We start from the raw sequence: 27,195 nt of genomic DNA on the forward strand, positions 1-27,195 counted from the left end.
AGACTTACGGTGAGCATTTTGAAATATATAGAAAAATCACTTGTGGACCTGGAACTTATGTAGTGTTGCAGGTTCATTCTACTTCAAAAACAGCAGATTTGTTGGTATGGGGGGGTGGGGGGTAGGAAAAGGGGATTGGATTGAGGTATTCAAAAGGTACACACTTACATTAGGGATATAATGTACATGGTAAATACAATTCACATTGGTGTATGTTACACATGAAAGTTAAGAGTAAATCCTGAGTACTCAGCACAAGGAAAAACGTGTTTTTCTATTTCTTTAATTTGATGTTCACATGAAGTAATTAGGTTCACTAAAAAGTGTGGCAATCACTTCATGATGTAAGTCAAATCATGCTGTACACCTTAACATACAGTACTATATGTTGAATATATGTCAGTAAAACTGGAAGAAAAAAATCCATGAACATCTTTTTGAGGTAATTAGCTGTATACATCTGGATACTGTTCATGCTAGGCATTTGAAACTGAAGCTAATGTTTGTGAGTGAATTTTGTTTTTAAGATTATTGTAATTTTTTTCTTTGGCTGTGCCATGGGATTTGTGGAATCTTAGTTTCCTGACCAGGAATTGAATCCAGCCATTGGAAGTGACAGTATGGAGTCCTAACTATTGGACCGCCAGGGAATTACCTGTATTGTACTTCTTTTTTTTACAACTTCATGGAGGAATAACTAATATACAATAAACTGCACATATTAAATAGTACAATTTTATGAGTTTGACACAGTATATACCTATGAAACCATCATTGGAATCAAGATATTATAATAAATATCCTTCACCCCTCAAAATTTGCTTTTCTAAAAAGCCATATTTCCCAGGCAACTGCTGATTTATTTTCTGCCCCTATAGATGAGATTGGGTTTTCTCATGCTAATGTAAAGCTGTTTTAATTATTTTTTAATGTGGACCGTTATTAAAGTCTTTATTGAATCTGTTACAATATTTTGCTTCTGTTTCATGTTTTGGTATTTCGGCCAGGAAGGCCAGGAAGCCTGTGGGATCTTAGCTCCTGGACCAGAGATTGAACACTCACCCCCCTGCATTGTAAGGGGAGGTCTTAACCACTGGACCACCAGAGAAGTCACCTGTAATGCTATTTTAAATGTTAGCACTTCCTTCTTTGCTTTGGCCACCTCTGGTCACATCAACACCACACATGAGCTGTGCTGCTTTGGGGCAGCTTCTGTAAGAGACTTGGCAAGCCCTCTGAAATGTATGCTGCCCCCACCTCCCAAACCCTACTCTAGTTGCCATTTCCCTACCTCATTTTAGGTGCCCTTTCCCTATTTCCTAAAGCCATGAAGGACCCAGGAGGGCTTACATGATTCTTTTCCTGCAGCTCCCTGGTTGTTGTGACTTTTCTATTGATGGTTTCGCTGACTCTAAATGGATAATGCATGTTACAGCCCTGATCCTGACGGACAGTTCTCCAGATAAGGTCCCACTTCACATAACCATGCTCCCTTGGCAGTCAGTGAGATCAAGACTCATCTTGATTTCCCAGTGCTAGACTGGCAGACTATGAGTGTGTGTACATTTGTGTGTGTGTACACATGTACATGGGCTTCCCAGATGGTGCTAGAGGTAAAGAACCTGCCTACCAATGCAGGAGATGTAAGACACTTGGGTTCGATCCCTGGGTCAGGAAGATCCCCTGGAGGAAGGCTTGGCAACCTGCTCTAGTATTCTTGCCTGGAAAATCCCACGGACAGAGGAGCCTGGAGGGCTATAGTCCATAGGGTCGCAAAGACTCGGACAGGACTGAAGCGACTTAGTACACATGCATGCATGCATGTAAATGCATTGAGTGTGTATGTAAGGGGAATGCATAAGGTCTTTGCTATATAAAGTTGCAAGCACATTTTGTATAAAGTTCTAAACATGTTTTAGCACATTTATTTTGGGAAATCAAGTGCTTAGTCCATCACAAATTTTTATTTTTACTGTACAAAATAGAACCTACTACAAAATATTTACTCCAAAATTTCATTATTTCTGGCTGTCAGTCTTTTTATAACATGACAGAGGTCCTACTAAAAAGAGTTATTTCAGTCTAATCTAAATAATTTCAGTCTAATCCATATCAGAAATGTGTTTTATCTCATCTTTCATATCTTTAATCTCAGCTCGGACTATTGTTAAGTTAGATATTTTCTCTTTTAAGAAGGCAATTTCTTTCTCTCTCTGTAATAAGTCAGTAACCAGTCTCCCAATGCGTAGTGTTAAATCATTTACCAGTGGTTCCAAGCGGGAAAAATCCTTCTTTAGATTATACACCTTTGGTTTTAGATCATTTGCAAAAGTCACTGTCTTCAGGACTTTGGCTCTGTCACTTTCTAAGCTTAAAAGCCTATCTGTGTGTTTGTTGAAATCACCCTGTAGCTCAGAAAGTATCTTCTTAACAGAATTAATTCTTTGTGAATTTTCAGACGCTGTCTTTCGGAGCATTGCTGTTCGGTCAATGCTACTTGAAAGAAGGTCACCTATGTTTTTGACTGTATTTTTTTCTACTTTTTCTATTTTATTTTCCAGTTCTTGTACAGAAACTGTCAATGACGTTACATCAGTTACTAAACCTGACATACGTCGTATGTCTGTTTTTATCGTTGTAATCTTGAGACCAACATCTTTTGCCATGGAAGTTGTACTTTGGTCTACTTTTGCAACATCTTGAGAAACAGTTGTCAGGTTGTTGTTCAGTATATCCTGCTTTTCACTTATCCTGCTGGACCAGGTTTTCACTTCATAAATTTCCTCCTGTAGATGTTTTAGATGAGTAATTATTTGAAAAGCCTTCAATTGTTCTATGATAGCTTCAGACTTCTGACACTGTAAGAAAATATAGTACCAGAATAATTAAATTGATTAAAAACTTAACATTTAAGATACAACTTAAATTTTAGGTGTCATTTTTAACTATAAAGTTACTACTCTGGAAAGCATTTGGTAAAAGATGCATTGTGTATTGCTAATGTATAGGAAGGAAAACATTAAAGAAATTTCATGTTATTGCAAATGGCATTTTCCAGTTCTTTTTGCACCTTCAGCCCTCAGTATAGAGACAAAATGAGCTCAATGAGGGACAATTATGTTTTTTCAGTTGCTGGAGAAGGGAGGAGGAAGACACCTGTACGTACGTACGTGTGTGTGTGTGTGTGTGTGTGTGTCTGTCGTTCATTCATGTTTGACTCTGTGATCGTATGGACTATAGCTGGCCATGCTCCTCTGTCCATGGAATTCTCCAGAAAAGAATAATGGAGTGGGTATCCATTCCCTTCTCTGGGGGATCTTCCCGACCCAGGGATAGACCCCAGGTCTCCTGCATTGTAGGCAGATTCTTTACTGTCTGAGCCACCAGGGAAGCCCCTCTTGCAGATGAGCTGTAGTAAATTTGAGAGGTCATATACTGCTGACACTGTGTATAAAATAGGTAACTAATGAGAACATACTGTACAGCACAAGGAACTCTACTTTCTACACTGTGGTGACCTGTATGAGAAGGAAGTCCAAACGGGAGGGGGCATATATAAAAAAGGAAAGTGGCTGATGCATTTTGCTGTACAGTTGAAACTATCACAACAATACTATACTTCAGTAGAAATTAATTAAAAATAAATAAATTGGGGGGATCAAGACAACGTGACCTCTGAAATACAAGTTTGTCTGTAGGTATAACAAGTGCGAGAATGAAGGGACTTTATTGTCAAATTACTTTCATGAAAACATTTTTGGGGTATTGAACTAATTCCATTTAATTAGTGATCTCTGGAGAAGGCAATGGTGACCCACTCCAGTACTCTTGCCTGGAAAATCCCATGGACGGAGGAGCCTGGTAGGCTGCAGTCCATGAAGTCACAAAGAGTCGGACACAACTGAGAGACTTCCCTTTCACTTTTCACTTTCATGCACTGGAGAAGGAAATGGCAACCCACTCCAGTGTTCTTGCCTGGAGAATCCCAGGGATGGCGGAGCCTGGTGGGCTGCCATCTATGGGGTCGCACAGAGTCGGACACGACTGATGCGACTTAGCAGCAGCAACAGCAGCAGTGATCTCTAAGTTCCTAGTATGTTGTTAGGCATGTGAAGTCTGAGGGACATAAAGATGAGCACAGCTTTAGCTGTGGCTTCAACTCAGTTTAGTAGTTAAATAATAGAGATGAAGGATGTGTAAAAACAAAACGACAAACAATTATCTCCAAGGTTCTAAAATTCCATGATTCCAAATACAAGTCATTCTCACCTTTTGGATTTTTCAATGCCATCATCCTTCCCCACCATCCATTGAAAATTGATGTCTCTAAACTGTTTTGGTTTAACTTGGACACATTAGCTGATGACCATTTTGAGCCACACAGCTGCCTGGAAAAACTTCAAGTTGTTATTTTTGTTGTTGTTGTTGTGTATATGTGTTACGTAGTGGTTTTGGGGAAGCTGAGTTATTTTATTGTATTTTGAATATTTGAAGTTTTGTTGCATTGTGCTATTAGTTAATAAAGTTAAGAGGAAAAGGGGAAAATTAAAATGCTGATTATGGTAATAAGATGGGTAAGTATAATGAACAATACAAAACTGAAAATTAAAACACACAGGCTCAAAATTCATCCATGTTGTCATAAATGGCAGGATATCCTCCCTTCTGGTGACTGAATATATAAATGTATTAAAGTATCATGCTGTGCGCTTTAAATTTACACAATGTTATATGTCAAATTTACTTAATTAAAAAATAAAACACGTCAGGCTTCAATTAAGTTTCAATCAGAAGATTAACTTATGCCTGTGTGCTGTGCTAAACTATGATGAAAAAAAATTAACAAATGTAAAATATATTGTCAAAGCTTGTGTCCAAACAGATATACATTGTGATTACACTGAAAAAAGGAATTCCATTTATAACAGGAACAGTCAGTTGTTCAACTTTAGCACATTTAACTTTCAGCTTGTTTCCTAGGAAAGCATTGTTTTAAAGTGGAAATTGTCTATAGCTTCCTACTAAAAATCAAAACCAGCTTCATTCAGCAACATTTACTGTGTTGATATGTATTAGTTTGATCAACAGTTTCTGCTTTCAGGAAGTTTGTCACTTAGTTTGGGAAAGAAAAATAATGTAAATAGATTATTTAAAATTCAGAAAAAATAAAGAATAAAAAACCAAATATGCAGACTGAAAAATTAAAAAAAATATGCAGTTTAAAATCAGCAAGTTTTTTCCAAAATAATTGTATTTCTTTGATATGTTTTTTATGAATTATCTTTCTTAAATTGCATTTGCGTGGTTCACTCAGCTAATCTGCTAGAGTTATTTTGGTAACATTAACTTAGTTCTACTTAATGCAAATAAATATTTAATATGCTTGGAATATTATTTTTATGGAGGCTTAAAAAAGGAACAGTCATATAGTTGCAAAGAAATGACAAGCTGAAATGGGACAGTAAAAAAATTAATTCAAAGCCTCAATACCCCCATCTCGCCCCATCATATATATTTGGTTCCAAAATATATTTTAAGATTTTTCTCAATAGTTTTATGCAGTGTTGATTAGTGGTGGGGAAGGTGGCCAAAGTTTTTCTTTTTATCTTGGTAAAGAAGTTAGATTGTTAAAATGTTATTGTGGGTGTGACAGTAAGAATAGCCACAGCTAGAAAGGAAATCAAGCAGTGGTGCAAAAGCTTAAGTTTTGTTTTTTAGGGGAAATTTTTGCAACAAATTATATTTGCTGAAAGAGATTCTCAAAGGTGAAAGGAGAAGGCTTACTTTCATCTATTTCATTCTAGGTTATCATTTATTAATGTATCTATTCTAGTAGAGTAGATATAACTTAAGAGTATTAAATAATGAAGATATCTCAGAAAGGGCTAACTTTATTCTTAGAAGTATTAGATCATTAAGAAACTGCTAGTAAGCTTGTTTCACTTGTCAGCTTATAAAAACAGTATATTATGAACTTATATTGGTCTTCACTAAAATAGAAACTCAATACAATATAGGAATAGCCTAGAAATTACTTCACTGAATTAAGAGTTGACCACCTCATGCGACAAGTTGACTCACTGGAAAAGACTCTGATGCTGGGAAGGATTGGGGGTGGGAGGAGAAGGGGACGACAGAGAATGCGATGGCTGGATGGCATACCGACTCGATGGACATGAGTTTGAGTGAACTCCGGGAGTTGGTGATGGACAGGGAGGCCTGGCGTGCTGTGACTCATGGGGTCTCAAAGAGTTGGACATGACTGAGCGACTGAACTGAACTGAATTATTATATAACATCTTGTTTAAGCTACTTGCCTAAGATAAACAGAAGAGTTGGAGTCTATCAGCAGCTCTAAAGATTCACCCAGTAATTTAAATATTTACTAATATTCCTATTCCTATCACATAAACAAGGTACTAAGCTAGATGCTTTCAAATTGTGGTGCTGGAGAAGACTGTTGAGAGTCCCTGGGACTGCAAGGAAATCAAATCAGTCAATCCTAAAGGAAATCAACACTGAACATCCACTGGAAGGACTGTGGCTGAAGCTGAAGCTCCAATACTTTGGCCACCTGATGAGAAGAACCAACTCAATGGAAAAGACCCTGATGCTGGGAAAGATTGAGGGCAGGAAGAGAACGGGGTGACAGAGGATGAGATGGTTAGATACCATCACTGACTCTATGGACATCTCTAGGAGACAGTGGAGGACACAGAAGCCTGGCCTGCTACAGTCCATTGAATTGCTAAGAGTTGCACACGACTTAGCGACTGAACAAGCAGCAGCTAGATGCTGCCCTGTGTTAAACATTGTCTCAGTCTTCAAGCCAAAGCAACATGAGTCAAGGGAATGATTTTTGGATCCAATCAGCCTTCCAAAAACTTTGCTAAAGGATTTTTGAACCATACTAAGAGACCTGGAAATTTTATTGATTTTTAGAATTTAAAACCACTTAAAGCCAGAAGGGGCTTCCCAGCTGGCTCAGACAGTAAAGAATCTGCCTGCAATGTAGGAGACCCAGGTTCGACCCCTGGGTTGAGAAGATCCCCTGGAGAAGGAAATGGTGTGACCCACTCCAGTATTCTTGCCTGGAGGATTCCATGGATAGAGGAGCCTGATGGATTATGGTCCATGGGTTCATAAAAGTTGGACATGACTGAGTGACTGACACTGTACACTGTAAAGCCAGAAGAGATTTTAGAAATTATTTGCTACAATTCACTCATTTCACAAATTAAAAAACTGAGCCCCCAAAGTGCCCCAAAACACACAGAGTTAGTGGCAAAGCCTGGATTAAAAGATTTCAGTCTAAAGTTTTTTTCTCTTCCATTGCTTTCTCAGACTTCCTAAACATCTACTGATTCCTTCTTATACCCAAGGCCCACATAATTTTAGGTCACAGTTAAAACTTTTGAGGGACTTATATCTAATCTAGTTTAATGGCAACATAGTAGTGGACACATTTGGCTGAATTACAGCTTTTTGAATTCTCAAGATAGTGCTACTGAGAGCTGATTTCTTTTTTTCCTCCTTGGTTGAACAGCAGCAGGTACAATGGGAGGTGAGCGGCCTCTGGAGTTGGACAGACTCAGCAGCGAGATTGTAAGATTTGGAATCTTGATCTGTCTCCTCATTTGTAAAGAGGGGTCTCATAGCTAGCAAAGTGTGGTGAGAATCTGCAATAACACATGCAGAGTGCCTCGCACGATGACTGGGACGGGGTAGGTACTCAATACGCAGAGCTGTTAGGAAGACGACAGACCGTAGGCCTCCTAGCAGTGGGACACATAATAGGCTCCAGAAAGCTGGTTCTGTCTTCCTCTGCTCTGTAAAGCTGGGATGGAGCATTTTGACTTGTATGAAATTAATAGTTCATATCTGAACTGAAACAGATGCTGGGTGAATTTGCAGAGCACACCAAATGTGTTTGGTGAATTTGGAGCATCATTAGTTTATAATGACATCATAATAATCTTTGCTCAAGATTATAAAGTCATACAAAGACCTACAATTAGATTAAAATAAAAATAATGCTATTGGGAATTCCCTGGTGTTCCAGTGGTTAGGACTCCTCACTTTCACTGCCAAGGGCACTGGTTCAATCCCTGGTCAGGGAACCAAGATTTACCAAAAGTCACACAGTATAGCCCATTCCCCCCAAAAAAACCAAACCAAAAACATTTGCTTTGTATCTTACAAATTTAGTTTTCTATCAAACCATACAGGCTAATAAATCAACATTTTTCATTGTAAAATATAAAAATTCACCTTTAGTCAACAGCGTCTCATCTTCACACAAAATTTAAGAACTATTACTACAAATACACTTTTTCTTTTCCCAAATAAATAGGATTTATTAAAGAGAAGTACAAAGCTCTCAGTATAGACACTGAGGGGGGTAAAGAGTCCTCCCAAATTCACTTTTAAACTTTAAAAATTAGGTGCTTGTTTTGTAAGTGATTTATATGTGCTAATGAAAAAAGTGACACAGTATTCTAGAAGAGACTGATATAAAATTTATTATTAATTACAAAGATACAAAAATGTGTCTCAGAACATGGTAATCTTCCTTAAAGGAAAGGCTAATAATGTAGCTTAATATTTGATACATTAGGGAACTTCCTGAAATTTCAAGTATCTGTGTTAAATAAATGAATTTAAGAAACACAGGAAGACAAATTAGGTACATTTAAATCTCTAGAATTACACTTTTTAATAGGAAAATGCCTGAATAAAGGAATATATACATGTTTACATACATGCACACAATTATTTTCTCAAGAAATACTTGCAGAAGTGTAGCTTTCATATTCCTTGTAACTGTCACTATAGAGCTCAGTGACCACCTTATTTCCATTTTATTTTCTGTAACCATCACTATGACACATATTCTAGTTAATAATAAAGATGTATCAAATCTGGTGACATGCCAATAAATAGGTAAATATATAAAACTGGAGAGTACAAGAGATCATATCTGTCCTGGCAGGATGGAGGCTGAAACGAAACAGTTTTGGCTAACTTTATAATCTATTTTATGAGTGTGAAAATAAAGAAAACAAATACAATTTGCCAGTGCACATAAATTTAGACATTCAGATGTCAAGAAATTTAATGTTAAGATTCCAGAAATTAATGCTACGCTCCTTAATAGTAGCACTCTTTCAGGATTACTTTTTTGGCTGTCTACTATAATTCTTCCTCATCCCAATGTAGCATTCATTGGGAACTTTTCAAAAAATGTAAAAATTTACATAATAAAACCACCTGACCACACCTATCTTTTGTAACTGCTTTCAAGTTCTTTGTGTTTAATTCCACTGAAATTGCATTACAAAACTGGGACTATAGTTGGTTATTGGCAAGAAGAAACAAGTAAGAAATTTACTTCTGTGTGCAAGTTGAAAATTAACTCAATTTTCAACTCCAACCTTGGACACTTTTTTTTTTCAGTTTCTTTCTTTATTGAAGGATAATTGCTTTACAGAATTTTTTTGTTTTCTGTCAAACCTCAACATGAATCAGCCACAGGTCTTGATACATCAATTTACCAATAAAAGTCTTACGTGCTCCCCCAAACCTGTACGTTTCCAATTATCATTACTGCAAAAATCTGTCTAGACCTCCCCTTAATTTCACCTCAATATGTCCATGTTTTATTCCTTGTGACTCTATTATATAATTTTGTGTAAATTAAAATTTTGTGTATGCTGTACAGTAGAAACTGACAGAACATTATAAAGCAACTATACTCCAATAAAGATTAATTTAAAAATAAAATAAAAAAATAAAATCACTGCGTGAAACAAATTTGGTTGAGTGATTGGTTTGGGGACTCTAAAATAAGGACATACTTTTAATTACCATAATTATCACATTATTTCTCATTATGCTGCTTTTCCCTCTTTAAAATATGCCACAGGTTTATTGGTATATTTTTTATTATAAGTAAAGTAATTTATCTAGTGATAGTGTACTGAGGAAACTCAAGAGTCTGTAACACAGTTAGAACCTTAAAAAAAATAAAGGTATACAAAGATGTTCCCAAAGTCCATGCTTCAAAGGATCCACACTTAATTCAAAGGGAAATTCTTCAAAAAGAACATGTTTACTCTTTTTAAAAAAAGTTCTTTCAATTATCTGTAACAGTTTAGAACCTTAACAAAAAGTTAAAATGTTTCCCAGGCTCCTCAGTTTCCAAAAAGTGCATTGTTAATTCACTGCAAAGCACCCCAGATATGTTTTATTTTGGACAAAATTGTCTGGATTCTTAGCCTGCAGTAAACTGCAACAAAAATGAAGAACTGGCAGAGGCAAACACATTACTGATCAACATGATGGTAAGATCAGGTCAATGCAACACTTTTTCAGGTGACAGAAAAGGTATAAGGAAGAGACATTAAGATTTGAAAAATAGCAAACTGAGGTCACTGAGTAAGGAGATAAACACCTCTCAATAGCTCCTAGGGACATTAATATATTTGGGTCCAATATAACAGATGAAATTCATAATAAAGTCCGTTAACTATTAGAAAGGGGATTCCCAAATGGTGCTAGTGGTAAAGAATCTGCCTTCCAACGAAGGAAACACAAGAGACTCAGGTTCCCTCTCTGGGTCAGGAAGATTCCCTGGAATAGGAAATGGCAACCTGCTCTGGCATTCTTGCCTAGAAAATTCCATGGAAAGAGGAGCCCGGTGGGCTACGGTCCATGGGGTGGCAAAGATTTGGACACATCTGAGAGATTGAGCAGATACACAATTATCGGAAAAAACATTTAAAAATATTAAGTATATACCTCAAAAAAGCAGAGAAACATTTAAAAAATATCTCTATTTAAAATGGTTAAAATGAAAAGTTTTATTGCTTAAAAAGATAAAGTTTGATTATTTGGATAATCCATTTTTGTGGTATCTCACTTACTTTCTAATAATTTAGGATGAAGTGAGGCATATGGAAATAACTCAAAAGCCTGGAGCTAATCAGCTTGTGCATAATAGTATGGTTCATCAGAATAAATGCAGTGCATTTAGAAATCACTGTCGATTTCTTTATTTTCTAGATTATGTTCTTCTGGAGTCCCCTTTTCTCTTGTGCTTGAATATACCATAAAATCATGAACTTTGCCTTTGAGAACATCCAGGTCATTCTGCATCTTTAATATGCTATTGTCATACTGAATTCCTTCAAGGGTCTTCTGCATCTCCATGATTTCAGATACTGCTTTCAGCATATCATCTTCCATGTTAAACATCTGAAGGGTCAGGTCTTCCATTTTCTTTTCTGTCCCGATCAGATCCTGAGAGACTCTCAGAACAGAGCGAACAGCACTTTCAATTGCCGGCAAATGTGTCTTGCATTCTTCAACTTTGGGTTCGTAGCTGGAGAGTTTGTTAGTCAGGTCTTCATCTCTGGCAAAGAGAGCATGCTGCTCCTCCTCTAACTTCTCCACTGCTTTTGTGTCGGAGCCAAGCTTTTCCTCTACTCGCAGAAGATCCTCTTCTTCTTGTCTCTGTATTGTTCTAATATTTCTTACTGTGCTATCTTCCAAATCTTTTAGCCTTTCAGTGAGCAATTTTATTTCCTGTTCGGCTGAGTTAATTTGGACAGTGACTTGAGAATGTATATGTTTTGATTCTGATTTGAAAACGTCTGTATTAACATTCATTTCTTCCAGGCTTCTCTTCCAGAAATCTGTAACATTCTGGAATTTCTCATTAAGGCTTTTCATCTTTTGGGTGAGCATCTCTTCACTGGTTTGAATGTCATGCATAATTCTTTGGAGGGTTGCTACTTCCTGCTCAAACTGGGTCACCAAAGACATGGAGGATGTAGCTTCCTGCAGGATACTTTCAGTAGAGGCAAGCTGCATTTATAACACAAAACAATTTCCAAGGCTACTTAATAACTTTTATATTAGGGAAACACACTTTAGCAACAATGTGCCAAGTTCAAGTTCTGAAGATGTCTAAAATATCCAAGTACATCAGAATCATGCAGACAAAAATAATTATTACTTAATAGTTTTTTAAAAAACATTTAAAACACATTTAATAGATTAGGGCTATGGTATAAAAATATATCCCTTGGTATCCACCTGTGTGGGATGGATGCTCAAATCCCTCATATAAAACGCTATAAAATGGCACAGTGTTTGTATATTATAAACTTTAAATAATCTCTACTTATTATTATTCCTAATACAATGCAAATGATATGTCAAGAGTTGCCAGTGAATGGCAAATTCAGATTTTGTTTTCTTAAACTTTCTGGATGTTTTCAAGTATTTTTTGATCCATGATTGAACACTTGGATGCAGAACCTATGGATATGGAGGGCAGACTATAAACATTGGAACTTCTAATCCTCAATATCGATTATTTGTGCACTTTCAAATATTCCAAATAATGTTAAAGAAGCCTGAAATATATAACATTTCCTTCTTTTTTAATTCCAATGTAAATCAACTTGTCATTTTAAGAGTTACTTTGCTTTTTAGAAACTGATTTAGTTATAAAATTTGTTAACTTTCCTAAGTTCTATGACTCTGGAAGACTTCCTGCCTGAAAAGAAATTTGTTGACTGAGTTTTTGCAGAAAAGGTACCAGAATCAGATCTTATAGTTATCACAAAGGCAAAAAGTGAATTAAAAGATCAGTTTACAGAGACAACTCATGTCAAATAGTAAAGTGTTCTAAGTATCTAAAAATTATGGTAAATAGCAAATATCAAAAGTATAAATATCTAAATACCTATAAACTATGGTAAGCTCCTGGCATCTCCTAATATGTCCAGAATATAGAAGGACCAGGTTGAAGACCTCTTCCTTAGTCTACCCTCACACACAGATAACAGCCTTAGAGACTACAGGAAGGCCTGGAAACAATCTTTAGTTTATCAAATGTCTGCAGCATTATGTTAAAGACATAGCACTGTACAAGACACAGTTCTGCTTTTGTGCTGCTGCTGCTGCTAAGCCACTTCAGTCGTGTCTGACTCTTAGCGACCCCATAGACGGCAGCCCACAAGGCTCCTCCATCCATGGGATTTTCCAGGCAAGAGTACTGGAGTTGGGTGCCATTGCCTTCTCCGGATGTACATCACGGTACAACATTAAAAAAACCTTACTACTTCCTCATACTCCTAGGAGGAAGTGCCAAATTCTATAACCCCTCTATATGCTATTTTCCTTTCACTTTGCCTAGCTAAGTTCTTTCCTTTGTTCAAGACTCAGGCCAGGCCTCAGTTCCTCAGTGCAGCTTTCCTTCCTGGCCCTAGCTCTGAGAGCCTGGACTCCTGTAGCACCTATTGTATTACATATTTACCACCTATTTGGCACTTAGCACATATAACTCAAGAATTCTTGAGTGTTCACTCTATACCAGACTTGAGCTAGACACTGAATATAAAAATATAGATAATGTACAGTCCTTGACTTCACAATTTGATAGGGGAGATAGTGTTTTGGATCTTCTATGTCATGTATTCTGGATCCCTAATAAGATGTACTGAGTGTACTCTGTTTCACTATTAGGAACTAAGGATACAGAGAAAAAAGACAGCATTTGCTCTAAGGAGCAGTGAAGCAGACAAACGAATTAACAACAGCAATAAAAATCACAGTAGATGATTATTTGTGTCATGCCAGAATTAGCATGGGGAGAAGGCATGCTTAGAGGAAAAATCAGAAGTCTGGAGGCAAGGAAGAGGTTTAGACTCTCAAATCTGACTCTAATAGGCTGATAAATTAAACAGGTGAAGCTATGAAAGTTTCTAAATTCCTTAGAGGAAGAGACCATGTCTTGTGCCTTCTTGTAGTGCTCATATCTTGGGGTATAAAGAACATGTTTTTTGACGTTTAGGAGGAAAAACGTCCAGGATACCTGGGTCTACCCCAGTCGGTACCTGAAGCAGTTCTAGGTGGTAGTTCCAGGTGATTGTTTGATTGTTCCCAAACAATGCATAAACAGTGTCATTCTGAAACCCTGTTTAAAAACTATTTTTAATGTACACATGTAGACATAATGCAAGTTCCTTTAAAAAGCAGTTCTGAGAAATACTTGTACATTGGTAACAGTATTATGTTTAGTTATCTTATTAGCAGCACTTGGAAGAGACAAGCTTATCTTCATCCAAGGTAATTTCTTGTTTGGGCTTCCCAGGTATAGTTGATGGTAAAGAACCCTGCCTGCCAATGCAGGAGACATAAAAGCCACTGTTTCGATCCACGTGTTGGGAAGTTCAAACAGAGGAGGGCATGGCAACCCACTCCAGCATTCTTGCCTGGAGAATCCCATGGACAGGGGAGCCTGGCGGGCTATATAGTCAATAGGATCACAAAGAGTTGGACATGACTGAAGCGACTTTGTACGCATGCAAGATAATTTCCTGTTTAGGCTGCTCACCAGAGCTTCACTATAACCCAGAGGCAGTATAACCCAGGAGACCCCAAGGACACTATCAACTTTTCAGGATAATAAAGGTCTCAAGATTTAATCTGCAGTTAATGAGTGACTGGTGCTCACACTCAGTCATGTCTGACTCTTTGTGACCCTATGAACTGTAGCCCACCAGGCTCCTCTGTCCATGGGATTTTCCTGGCAAGAATACTGGAGTGGGTTGCTACATTTTCTGTATCACAGGCAGATTCCTTACCACTGAGCCACCGGGGAAGTACTGGCACACCACAATAGTTAGCATTTATGGGCTGTGAATATATCTTAATAGTTTTTCATTTTTTGAAAAAAGTTAAATCCTTAAATTTATTACTGCTTGAAAGTTTTCAAAGAGTTTGCATATATATTGTATCTCATTTGATTTTAATAAAGGTTTTGTTACTCTCATTTAATAAGTGATCAAACAGAGGCCAAGAGAAGTTAAAAGTGACTTTTCCCAGATCACACAGTTTTGTGAGAGCCCATGTCTAGCTGTTTTCCCTCCTACTGTATTAAGCTGGCCTTTAAGTGCCTGCTTTGTAAAGAGGCGGCTATTGTTAAATTACTCCTAGGGCAGATTGGAGAGAAACAGCTATGTGAAGATGGAATATTTCTTGAATCCTAGGATGATATTTTAAATATGTGCTTCAGAAGCATTTATTTATTTACTTTTAATTGAAGTATAGTTGATTTACAATTTTATATTAGTTTCACGTGTACAACATAGTGATTAGATATTTTTATAGATTATACTCCATTTGAAGTTATTACAAACTAATGGCTGTATTTCCCTGTGCTGTAAAATATATTCTTGTTGCTTGCAAAATCTTTTTAATTGCTGCCAAGTTTTTTCATTTAAAAAGGAAATCTTTGGGACTTCTCTGGTAGTTAAGACTCTGAGCTTCCATTGCAGGGAGCAAGGGTTCAATCCTTGGTCAGTAAATGAAGATCCTGCATGCTGTGTGACATAGCTGAAAAAAAAGGAAATCTTTCTTCAGTAGCATTTAAGTACATGAAGTTTCTATTTCCTGGAATTTTTCTGTCATGTTTGCTCTGATTAGAGGGCCCTAGATAACTACAATCAGATTTCATCTTGAGACCTAGGTCAAAATACAAACTCTTGCAACACCTTTCTAGAGGCCCCTAAACTCATGCTCCATGCAATTCACTAGTATGCGTGAGGGATAGTTTTCATCCATGATTCTTTTCTTCTGGGGGTAAAATCCCAGAAGATGCTCATTCTGTGCATCAGGTGGCAGGAACTTAGGCCATCTATTTGATTTCTATTTTTGCAACATCCTTGCTTACCCTGGTGCCAAACACAAGTCCTTTTCTACCTTATGACAGGAGTAAAGGTTTCCGTTCCGTCACTCAGTCGTGTCTGACTCTTTGCGACCCCATGGACTGTAGCCTAACAGGCTTCTCCATCCATGGGATTCTTCAGGCAAAAATACTGGAGTGGGTTACCGTTTCCTTCTCCAGGGGATCTTCCCGACCCAGGGATTGAACCCGGGTCTCCCGCATTGGAGGCAGACGCTTTAACCTCTGAGCCACCAGGGAGTAAAGGTTTAGTGAATGAATAAATGAAAAAAACAAGCCATATTTCCCAATGATAGCTGCGTCCCTGGTAGCCAGACAAGGCCCACCTGATGCCTTACTGGTTGCACCTGACCCTCTTGAGACAATTAGGTAGTAAAAAATTTTTTTATCTCACATTTCTAAAAGTCACAGTAATAATGCATTTGCATTTACAACTTGAAGAACTACAACATAGATTTGGATTTTAATTTTCATTTGGCTATAATCAGTATTTATTTTAGGTTTGTTGTTGTTTAGTCACTAAGTTGTGTCCGACTCTTTTGTGACCTCATGAACTGTAGCCGGCCAGGTTCCTCTGTCCATGGCATCTCCCAGACAAGAATACTGGAGTGGGTTGCCATTTCCTACTCCATGGAACCTTCCTGACCCAGAGATAGAACCTGCATCTCCTGAATTGCAGGCAGACTCTTTACCATCTGAGCCACTGGGGAAGCCCCTTATTTTAGGTTAGTCATTCTTATATGCATATGAATATGTACATACTTACCAAGTAGAAATAAAAACCGGTGGATCTTTGCCCAACAAGAGCTACTCCTATTCTGTTTATACCTAAAAATCAATTATATTTTCAGCGCCCTAGACACTTAAAATAGAAAGTTGAGGTCATATCAATATAAGAAGATTGGTCCTTTTAAACAATAACAGTTGTTATATATTAAGAAAAGTCTTGTCCTTTCAAAATGTAATCTAAGGTTAGCTTAGACTGAAGGGAGAATGTGAAAAAGCAGGAAAAACAGCAACGGTTAAAGTACTAATGGTCTAAAAGGCAGGAAAAAAGAATTTATGTACTGGGGTAGAACAGTGGCAATGGGGAAGAAAAAATGGTAAAATCTCTCCAGATATGTCAGTTAATAATTACCTTTTCTGAAATTAAACTGATTTTACTTTGAAGCCCTTGGAATTCACTGGTTTCCATCTTCAGTAACTCGTATTGGTTTTCCACCTTTGCAAACTTTTCTGACTGCTGAAATACAAACCTAAAAATGGTGAAAAAAAAGTCATTACTTTCTAATTCATACCCACTAAAGTCTGAATGGTAAAGCAGTATTTTTGCCCACTTCTGGTAAGGACAACATAAATTCTGGTATAGGTAGTTTATTTCAACAAACATGAGTTTATTTCAGCAAACATTGGGAGAGCTTGATGTGTAGTTGGGTACTGGTTTAATGGTACATGCAAATAAGAGTGAAACACTGCCCTTGTTCAAGTTTACAGCTCAGTAAGTGAGATGGGGTAACATCTGTAATAGAAATTACATGTGAGAAACATTTGGAAGAAAGAAGTAATTAATTATTTAGAGTGAGATATATGTTATTTTTTCAAGGCGATATTTGAGTAATATCTAGAAAATAAGTGTTTTACACTGAGATTTAGGAGAAGCAAAAGTTATCTAAGTTAAAAAAGCATTTTAAAATAAAACTGTAGGAGAAGAGAAAAAAGTAGTGGAGTGGAAGAGAGAGGTGATGATTATTAGAAGTCAAAATATATCAGGAGTCAAAACTGAAAACAGGAATCATTGTCCATGTGACAATAGAACACATATGCTTTTCAAGGTGTATAATATTTACAGTTGATTATACTCTAAATTATGAGCTGCATAAGTGTCCTTTAGATGCCAGTCTAAAATTGGAATGTATTCTCCATATGGTAAAGGGTAGAAGCACAAAAAAATTATCCCAATCTTAAAAACAATAAATAAACTTTTGTTTGTAAGGACTTGAAATGGCAGGCACAAAAGGAATGTTTTGGATCTAGCACCATTTTGGTTAAGCTATTTTGACTCAATTCTTTGGGCCCAGAAAAAATAGCAGGTGAAATTCTTTGTGTATTTACTGTTATCAAATCACCAACTCGATGGACATGAGTCTGAGCAAGCTCCAGGAGTTGGGGATGGATGGGGAAACCTGGCATGTTACAGTCCATGGGGTCACAAAGAGTTGGGCTCAACTCTGAACTAAACTGAGTCATCAAAAAGCAGTGGCACAGGAAATTCCCTAGTGGTCCAGTAGTTAGAACTCAGCGCTCTACTGCTGAGTGCCCGGGGTTCAATCCCTGGTCGGGGAAGTAAGATCTCGAAAGTGCTAAACCCTGTGGTGTGGTAAAATAAAAAAGCAGTGGAGCAAAACCATAGGAACCAGAAGTGAAGTGACAGTCGCTCAGTCATGTCCAACTCCTTGTGACCCAGGCCAAAATACTGGAGTGAGTAGCTGTTACTTTCTCCAGGGAATCTTCCCAACCCAGGGATCAAACCCAGGTGTCCCACATTGGGTGCAGATTCTTTACCAGGTGAGCTACAAATGAAGCCCAGTAGAAACTGGAGTGACTTATTAATAAGAGTATGTGGCCAGTGGTTCAAAAGCTTCACTGCATATTGGAGTCACCTGGCAGCTTTAGAAATGTGTAATGTCTAGGTCCTGTCACAGAAATTCGGACTTAGTTGATTTGGGATGTGACTTAGACATTATAAATTTTCAAACCTCCCAGCCAAGTTGAGAATGACTAATTGACACTATTGTAAAAACAGTGGAAGAGAGTGAAAGACATTTAAAGATTCCAAAACTCAACGGAGAGGTGAAAGACTTCTGAGTTTTGTGAGTCAAATTCATAGACATCATTAGGCTGTTACTTAAAACTGTACAAAACTAAATGGATTTTTTGTGTTTTTAAACAAATGTTTACGCTGTTGGATGAAATAAATTTCTTTTGATAATGGCTAATATTTATCCTATGAGATAAATGATTTAAGTAAGCAAGCCCAGGTTGAATAATTAGTACAGATTGACTTGTCCTGTGTGTTAATATCAACTTTTAAACAAAACTTCTAGTTGTTAGAAAACACTATTATCCTAATTTCAAAGAAAGATGTGTAGAAAACTCTTTTCTGATTGGCTATTTCATTCTTGGCTTTTAAGAGACCAGTAGACAGAGAGGAAGCAGACAGACCACTCTAAAGAAATGCCTAATTTCAGGAATTGGTTTTTATTATCCATTACTCCACAGTGTTAACTCACGGATTTGTTCTATAGATCAATATGTTCATTTAGAATAAAATCATTATTATAGAGGGAACTTTTTGTGAAGGTTGATCTATTAAAATTCATTACAGGACTTCTCATTTTATTTAATCTTTTTAATGTTATTACGTCTCAAAATCTCAAATATTAAGCAAAAACTTGAAGAAAACTGTATTATGAGAGATGATTTCTGATGATAATTTGCAGTTTTTTTTTTTCATAGTTAGCTTCTCACCAAAATGGAAAAAAAATTCACCATTTCTACATATGAATAGTGCATATAAGACAACACAGGTATAAAGTTTATTTAGTGTGTAATGAAAATAATCAACAGTGGTCTGTATGATGCTGAATTAAAATACATTTGTTTTCTTTTTTGGCCACATCCCATGGCATGAGGCATCTTAGTTCCCCATCCAGGGATGAACCTGAGCCCCATGCAGGGGAAGCTCAAAGCTCTAACCATTGGACAACCAGGCATTTCCTGGTTTATTTTTCACTTAGAAGTGCCAGACACTATTCTAAGAGCTGTATAAATATTAACTCATTTAACATTAAGGAAGAGGATGATTTTCTAGAAGCCAAAAATGTACACTGAGATAAGGTGGTTTCAATTCTGAAACACTAATTTTTGAAACTGGCATCCGGATCACTGCCCAAGGTGCTTTGTTTTGTTTTAGGGATTTTCAAACAGGAGCAGTTCAAAACCTCCTTACTCCCATCTTACTTCCCTTAGATAAGACAACAGTTAGGGTCTGCTAATGGCTAGGAGAAGAAAGAAAACGATTATAAACAATTCTGGGCTAGGGATTTCTTTTTCTAGGATCTTGGCCTGTTTGTGGATTAATACTAAAGGTGGACAGTATATCATACTGGTTGAATGTGAAGCTGGGCAACTTTGACTCTGCCATTTGGTAGCTGTACAACCACCCTGGGCAAGTTATTTACCTTTGCTAGTTTCCTCATCTGTAAAGTGGGGATTAGGGTGTTGTAGAGATTAAATCCCATGGATGGAGGAGCCTGGTAGGCTGCAGTTCATGGGGTCGCTAAGAGTCGGACACGACTGAGCGACTTCACTTTCACTTTTCACTTTCACACATTGGAGAAGGAAATGGCAACCCACTCCAGTGTTCTTGCCTGGAGAATCCCAGGGACGGGGGAGCCTGGTGGGCTTCCGTCTATGGGGTCACACAGAGTCAGACACGACTGAAGTGACTTAGCAGCAGCAGCAGCAGCAGAGATTAAATAGGTTTATATTTATAAAGTTCTTACAGTTCCTAGAACATAAAACATCAACTATTCTCTTTAAGTACCTTGACTTTTTCTTTTGAATTGCTTTGTGCACCTGCGTTTCCCATCTTCAGACAAGCCTAGAGTGGTAAAATAGATCAGGGCTCCCTTCTGCTTACACTTGCTATCATTAGAAGTTCCAGGTCTGTTTGAACCACCCTTGGGTTTACAGCCAACAAAGGATGGACTGAATGGATGAGATCCACTCAAAGGAAAAGACGCACTCTCTTACCCCATGCTTTGCGGCCTCTTTCCACTATCATAGTTAAAGATTCTAAAGGCATGGACATAGAGGAAAAGGCCCTAGATGAACTGGGTACCTTACTGTAAAGTGAAAGTGAAGTCGCTCAGTCGTGTCGGACTCTTTGCGACTCCAATGAACTGTAGCCTACCAGGCTCCTCCATCCGTGGGATTCTCCAGGCAAGAGTACTGGAGTGGGTTGCCGTTTCCTTCTACAGGAGATCTTTCCAACCCAGGGATCGAACCCGGGTCTCCCACATTGGAGGCAGACGCTTTACCATCTGAGCGACCAGGGAAGTGTGCTGCTGCTGCTGCTAAGTCACGTCAGTCGTGTCCGACTCTGTGTGACCCCATAGATGGCAGCCTACCAGGCTCCCCAGTCTCTGGGATTCTCCAAGCAAGAACACTGGAGTGGGTTGCCAGTGCCTTCTCCAATGCATGAAAGTGAAAAGTGAAAGTGAAGTCGCTCAGTTGTGTCTGACTCTTTGCGACCCCATGGACTGCAGCCTACCAGGCTCCTCCGTCCATGGGAGTTTCCAGGCAAGAGTACTGGAGTGGGTCGCCAGTGCCTTCTCCACCAGGGAAGTGTGCTGCTGCTGCTGCTGCTAAGTCACTTCAGTCGTGTCCAACTGTGTGACCCCATAGACGCAGGCCTTAACAAAAAGAATCTTTCTGACTCCGTCATAATCCACTGCAGTTTACAGAGGTCTCATATAGATTCAGGGCCCTTAGGAATAAACCATGCATTTCCTTGTGTTGGCAGACAGCTGATTGAGGATTTATAGATACGGATTTTCTCTGGCTCTGTTTCAATTAGTAATAAGAAAGAGGCAACCCAAAAGAAGCTATTATCATGAAGCCTCTGCAAGAATGGGAGTTCCAGGGCCACTACTAGGGTCAGTACCCATTTAGACATGTTTCACAACACAACTTCATTTTTCACATAATACTGAAAATTCAAGAAAACAATGATCATATTCCATTAAAAAAAAAATCAAGACAATTAAAGGATACCTCTGTCTTTTAAACTCTACTAGTGAAAAGCAAAGGAGAAAAGGAAAAGATATAAGCATCTGAATGCACAGTTCCAAAGAATAGCAAGGAGAGATAAGAAAGCCTTCCTCAGCGATCAATGCAAAGAAATAGAGGAAAACAACAAAACAGGAAAGACAAGAGATCATTTCAAGAAAATTAGAGATTCCAAGGGAACATTTCATGCAAAGATGGGCTCGATAAAGGACAGAAATGGTGTGGACCTAACAGAAGCAGAAGATATTAAGAAGAGGTGGTAAGAATACACAGAAGAACTGTAGAAAAAAGATCTTCACGACCAAGATAATCACGATGGTGTGATCTAGATGAGTACCTAGAGCCAGACATCTTGGAATGTGAAGTCAAGTGGGCCTTAGAAAGCATCACTACAAACAAAGCTAGTGGAGGTGATGGAATTCCAGTTGAGCTATTTCAAATCCTGAAAGATGATGTTGTGAAAGTGCTGCACTCAATATGCCAGCAAATTTGGAAAACTCAGCAGTGGCCATGGCAAGCCACTCCAGTACTCTTGCCTAGAAAATCCCATGGATGGAGGAGCCTGGTAGGCTGCAGTCCATGGGGTCGCTAAGGGTCGGACACGACTGAGCGACTTCACTTTCACTTTTCACTTTCACACATTGGAGAAGGAAATGGCAACCCACTCCAGTGTTCTTGCCTGGAGAATCCCAGGGACGGGGGAAGCCTGGTGGGCTTCCGTCTATGGGGTCACACAGAGTCGGACACGACTGAAGTGACTTAGCAGCAGCAGCAGTGGCCACAGGACTGGAAAAGGTCAGTCTTCATCCCAATCCCAAAGACAACGCCAAAGAATGCTCAAACTACCACACTGCACTCATCTCACACACTAGTAAAGTCATGCTCAAAATTCTCCAAGCCAGGCTTCAGCAATATGTGAACCGTGAACTTCCAGATGTTCAAGCTGGTTTTAGAAAAGGCAGAGGAAACAGAGATCAAATTGACAACATCCGCTGGATCATGGAAAAAGCAAGAGAGTTCCAGAAAGACATCTATTTCTGCTTCATTGACTATGCCAAAGCCTTTGACTGTGTGGATCACAATAAACTGTGGAAAATTCTGCAAGAGATGGGAATACCAGATCACCTGACCTGCCTCTTGAGAAACCTGTATGCAGGTCAGGAAGCAACAGTTAGAACTGGTCATGGAACAACAGACTGGTTCCAAATAGGAAAAGGAGTACGTCAAGGCTGTATATTGTCAACCTGCTTATTTAACTTATATGCAGAGTATATCATGAGGAACGCTGGGCTGAAAGAAGCACAAGCTGGAATCAAGATTGCCAGGAGGAATATCAATAACCTCAGATATGCAGATGACACCACCCTTATGGCAGAAGTGAAGAGGAACTAAAAAGCCTCTTGATGAAAGTGAAAGAGGAGAGTGAAAAAGTTGGCTTGAAGCTCAACATTCAGAAAACAAAGATCATGGCATCTGGTCCCATCACTTCATGGGAAATAGATGGGGAAACAGTGTCAGACTTTATTTTTTGGGGCTCCAAAATCACTGCGGATGCTGACTGTAGCCAGGAAATTAAAAGACGCTTACTCCTTGGAAGGAAAGTTATGACCAACCTAGACAGCATACTGAAAAGCAGAGACATTACTTTGCCAACAAAGGTCCGTCTAGTCAAGGCTATGGTTTTTCGTGGTTATGTATGGATGTGAGAGTTGGACTGTGAAGAAAACTCATCGCCAAAGAATTAATGCTTTTGAACTGTGGTGTTGGAGAAGACTCTTGAGAGTCCTTTGGACTGCAAGGAGATCCAACCAGTCCATCCTAAAGGAGATTAGTCCTGGGTGTTCATTGGAGGGACTGATGCTAAAGCTGAAACTCCAATACTCTGGCCACCTCATGCGAAGAGTTGACTCAATGAAAAAGAGTCTGATGCTGGGAGGGATTGGGGGCAGGAGGAGAAGGGGATGACAGAGAATGAGATGGCTGGATGGCATCACCGACTCGATGCACATGAGTTTGAGTGAACTCCGGGAGTTGATGATGGACAGGGAGGCCTGGTGTGCTGTGATTCATGGGGTCGCAAAGAGTCGGACACGACTGAGCGACTAAACTGAACTGAACTGAACTGAATGACAACAAAAGTTGAAAAATGGAATTAGCCAAGATTTTGCTGTATAAATGATTTATAAAGTTGTATTAGTTGATAGAGGAAAAAAAATCCTGAATTACCTGATAGTTGAAAGAGCTTTTGACTTTTGAAACATAATTATCATAATGCTATGGCAAACTTTATAAAAGCAATTAGAGAATCTGTTTAAATTTCCAGAAGAAACCTAAAATTTTACAATGGAACCTCTAGCTGACCAAAGTTCTGTGTAATAAGATAAGCTTTTACGACTTTGTGGCTTGTTTCGTAACTTCATAACCTTTAAAAACTTCTTGAAAGCATAATGTCTTCAATACCCTTATCTGGAAAATTTCCTTAAAGAATTTATAAATGAGGTTATGTAAAGCAACATTCGGGCTTCCCTGGTGGCTCAGAGGTTAAAGCGTCTGCCTCCAATGCAGGAGACCCGGGTTCGATCCCTGGGTCGGGAAGATCCCCTGGAGAAAGAAACGGTAACCCACTCCAGTATTCTTGCCTGGAGAATCCCATGGACGGAGAAGCCTGGTAGGCTACAGTCCACGGGGTCCCAAAGAGTTGGACACGACTGAGCGACGGGACGGAACGGAAACCAACATTCAGGCCCTACAGTCCTGAGCAACTCTTATCTCCATCTTATTGTTAAGCTGACATAAGATGATTATCGGCACTTCATTTAACTGAGAAATGTTTAAATACCACCATTTTATTATGCATTGTCTCTGTTTATTTTCCAAACAAGGATCCAAAGACTCAGTTCAGTTCAGTCGCTCAGTCGTGTCCGACTCTCCACGACCCCATGAATCACAGCACGCCAGGCCTCCTCAGACTTTATTTTTTTGGATCCAAAGACTACAGGTTTGAAAATACGAAATAGTGATGTCTTGAAATCCTCCTTGGACAGTGCAAGGGTTCAAATCTCTGCCCTTAGACTCACTCCTAAGCTGAATTTAGGCACACGTATTCAATTTTGTATTTAAATAACTAGGACAGTGTCAGTACAGTAATCATTTTCAATAGAACCATCATTAGGTGCTAATCCTAGTGGTAAAAATGTCAGTGGCTTAGTTATAATTCCAGTGTGCTTTTTAGTATTTTCAGATTCTAAATATTTTTAGAAAATTCTTCCTAATGTCTTAATAATTTGTTATTCCCAAATTTATCATGAATAGCTATTGCTATAGTGACTGAATTTATACTTCAACTCTTGTGGCAAAAGATTTCACCAGAGCAATAACAATCATTGAATCTGACCATTTTAGAAATAATCTTTGAGCATTGTTTTATTATGTTGCAAAGACACAGTTCAAATAAAATCTTCCTACTTGAATATAACTTGTTTGTTTCTTTATTGTAGGCACTAACAGTAAATTCCTGAGCTGAAGTGTCTGCTTTTCACCAGCTTTTTCCTTTATAGACTCCTATTAGTGTGCCTTCCCAGGATAGTACCTAAATTATTGAAAAGCTGAACATTTTCTGAAGTAATTTATTTCATATGAATATTAATCTCTGGATAGTTAATAAGAATTAATGAATTCAGTAACTAAAACCAGTTGTATTAGGTTCCAGAAAGAAGCAACCTATGTATTTTAGCCTACTAAGTTCTAGTTCTGAGCAACTTTGCCAGCACAGATTTTCATTTACCCAAAGAAACTCATGCACTTTAAGACATAAAACCAGTTTATTTAAAATAGTAAATTCTGTACATTTAAGATTAAAATATTCGATAAACAAATATATTAGTAAGATAATTTATCTCTTTGAAGAGAATATTTAATAATAAACATTTCACTTTGTTGTATTAGTAACATATTTTATTGACTTCGACTGAGGATGAGTGATCAGTATACTTTAAAATTTACTAGAATCAAAAATAATCTAGACGAAAGGACATCTGGGGTCACTTCTAGAATCCAATTACTCTTGAACACGAGTAACTATCTTCTAAATACTTCAAAAATCGGTGAAAAATTGAGGGAAACTCTAAAGCATCAGTCTCGTTATTAAAGTGAAAGAGGTTAATCCCAAACGATATGGTTGAGGAAAATAAGTTGGTTGTAAGGTTATTTAATATTCATTTTTCATATGACATCAGTATATCGCTATTTGCTTGGTTTAAAAACTATATACATGTACTTTTAGATGAACACAAGTTCTATACTTTTGTAGCTTTCCAATACTAAAATTCAATCTGTAACTTAGGAATAAACTTTGAAAGCATGCACATTGATTCAAATATGAGCACTCCTCCAAAATTTGATATTATCATGAACTTTAGTTCTTTAAGATCATAATGAATTTTTTTTCAAGTTGTAAACGTTGCCACAAGGCATTGATAGGGTGGGGCAAATTAGTCCCAAATGCACTGTGCACAGGAAGTAACGGGTTATAAAAAACGGAAGGCTTCAGTCGTGAAGAACGCGCTTAATGAAGTTTGGCCGAATGTACGTTTCTTAATGGTGAAAGTGTTAGTCGCTCAGTTGTGTCGGACTCTTTGGGACCCCACGGACTGTAGCCCACCAGGTTCCTCTGTCCATGGGATTCTCCAGGCAAGAATACTGGAGTGGGTTGCCATTCCTTTCTCCAGGGGATCTTCCCAACCCAGGTCTCCTGCACTACTGGCAGATTCTTTACCATCTGAACCACCAGGGAAGCCTCTTAATGGCCGCCTCATTCTCAAATATTAGCCTCAACTCCAGTTGGGCGATCAGCACGCAGGCAGTACAAGAAATGAGCGAAAGGGAAAATAACACCTGGGGCGTCCCTTCTTTGGGGTTGATGCAGAGAAACAGAAGCGGCAAGTTTGGGAGCTGGAGGTCAGCAGGATGCCGAGCAGCGCAGGGTTGGGGCAGAGGCGGGAGCCCAAGGAGAGGGCGAGCACGGGAAGCCAGACACGGCCCAGCGGCCTCAGACCACTTACCAGGCCAGGCCCAGGCACGTCCCCAGCGACAGCAGGCTCACGCCGGTCCGGGGGTCGACCCAGCCCCTGCCTCCACCACCCCGAGCTTCGGGGCTCTTCCCGCTCTCGCTCCGCTTCCCAGGCTCCGCCGGGGCTCCCTTCTTCCGGCTCTTCACCTCGGACATGTCTGGAGGTCCCCAGGACAAACAGAGGGACGCTTCTACAATCTTGGGTAGCGGGACGTGGCCGCCTCAGCCTCTGCGAGAAGGCTGGGCGCTGACCGCGCCCCCTTTTAGACTTGGCACCGCCCAGAAGCCAGCCCCCTTTCCCTCCCTCCCGGCCATCAACTCGCTGCTCCACAGCGTCTCCCAGCCACCCGCTTTCGAGTCCCTTCAGGTGGGGTAGGGAGCAACCCTACGCCGCCAAACCTCTGCTTAAGGAATGCAAGCCCGAGGATACCGTGGCTCCCGGGCGCGTACTGGACGCCAAGGGGCGGGGCGGGGCGGGGCGGGGCCGCGCGCGCCACGTTGGGCGCGCCGCCGGCTG

At 39.0% G+C, this 27,195-nt stretch overlaps 1 protein-coding gene across 2 annotated transcripts; it reads right to left on the minus strand.

Moving 5' to 3' along the window:
* Positions 1-1,897: 1,897 nt before the first annotated feature.
* IKBIP (IKBKB interacting protein) lies at positions 1,898-27,113 on the minus strand. Of its 2 annotated transcripts, none has more exons than XM_055394467.2 (3): positions 26,671-27,111; positions 16,896-17,013; positions 1,898-2,858 (listed from the first exon to the last, which is right to left on the minus strand). In XM_055394467.2, exons 1-3 carry the CDS (start codon positions 26,832-26,834, stop codon positions 2,103-2,105), a joined length of 1,038 nt encoding a protein of 345 aa, XP_055250442.2. In that variant the 5' UTR covers positions 26,835-27,111; the 3' UTR covers positions 1,898-2,102. The 2 variants fall into 2 exon arrangements, with proteins under 2 accessions (XP_055250442.2, XP_055250441.1); XM_055394466.2 differs by lacking the exon at positions 1,898-2,858 and adding an exon at positions 10,834-11,868 and having other exon boundaries at positions 26,671-27,113.
* Positions 27,114-27,195: the final 82 nt, after the last annotated feature.

Source organism: Moschus berezovskii, chromosome 6, assembly GCF_049115385.1.
Source record: "Moschus berezovskii isolate FMDL1 chromosome 6, NW_MosBer_1.0, whole genome shotgun sequence".
Taxonomy (NCBI): Eukaryota; Metazoa; Chordata; class Mammalia; order Artiodactyla; family Moschidae; genus Moschus; species Moschus berezovskii.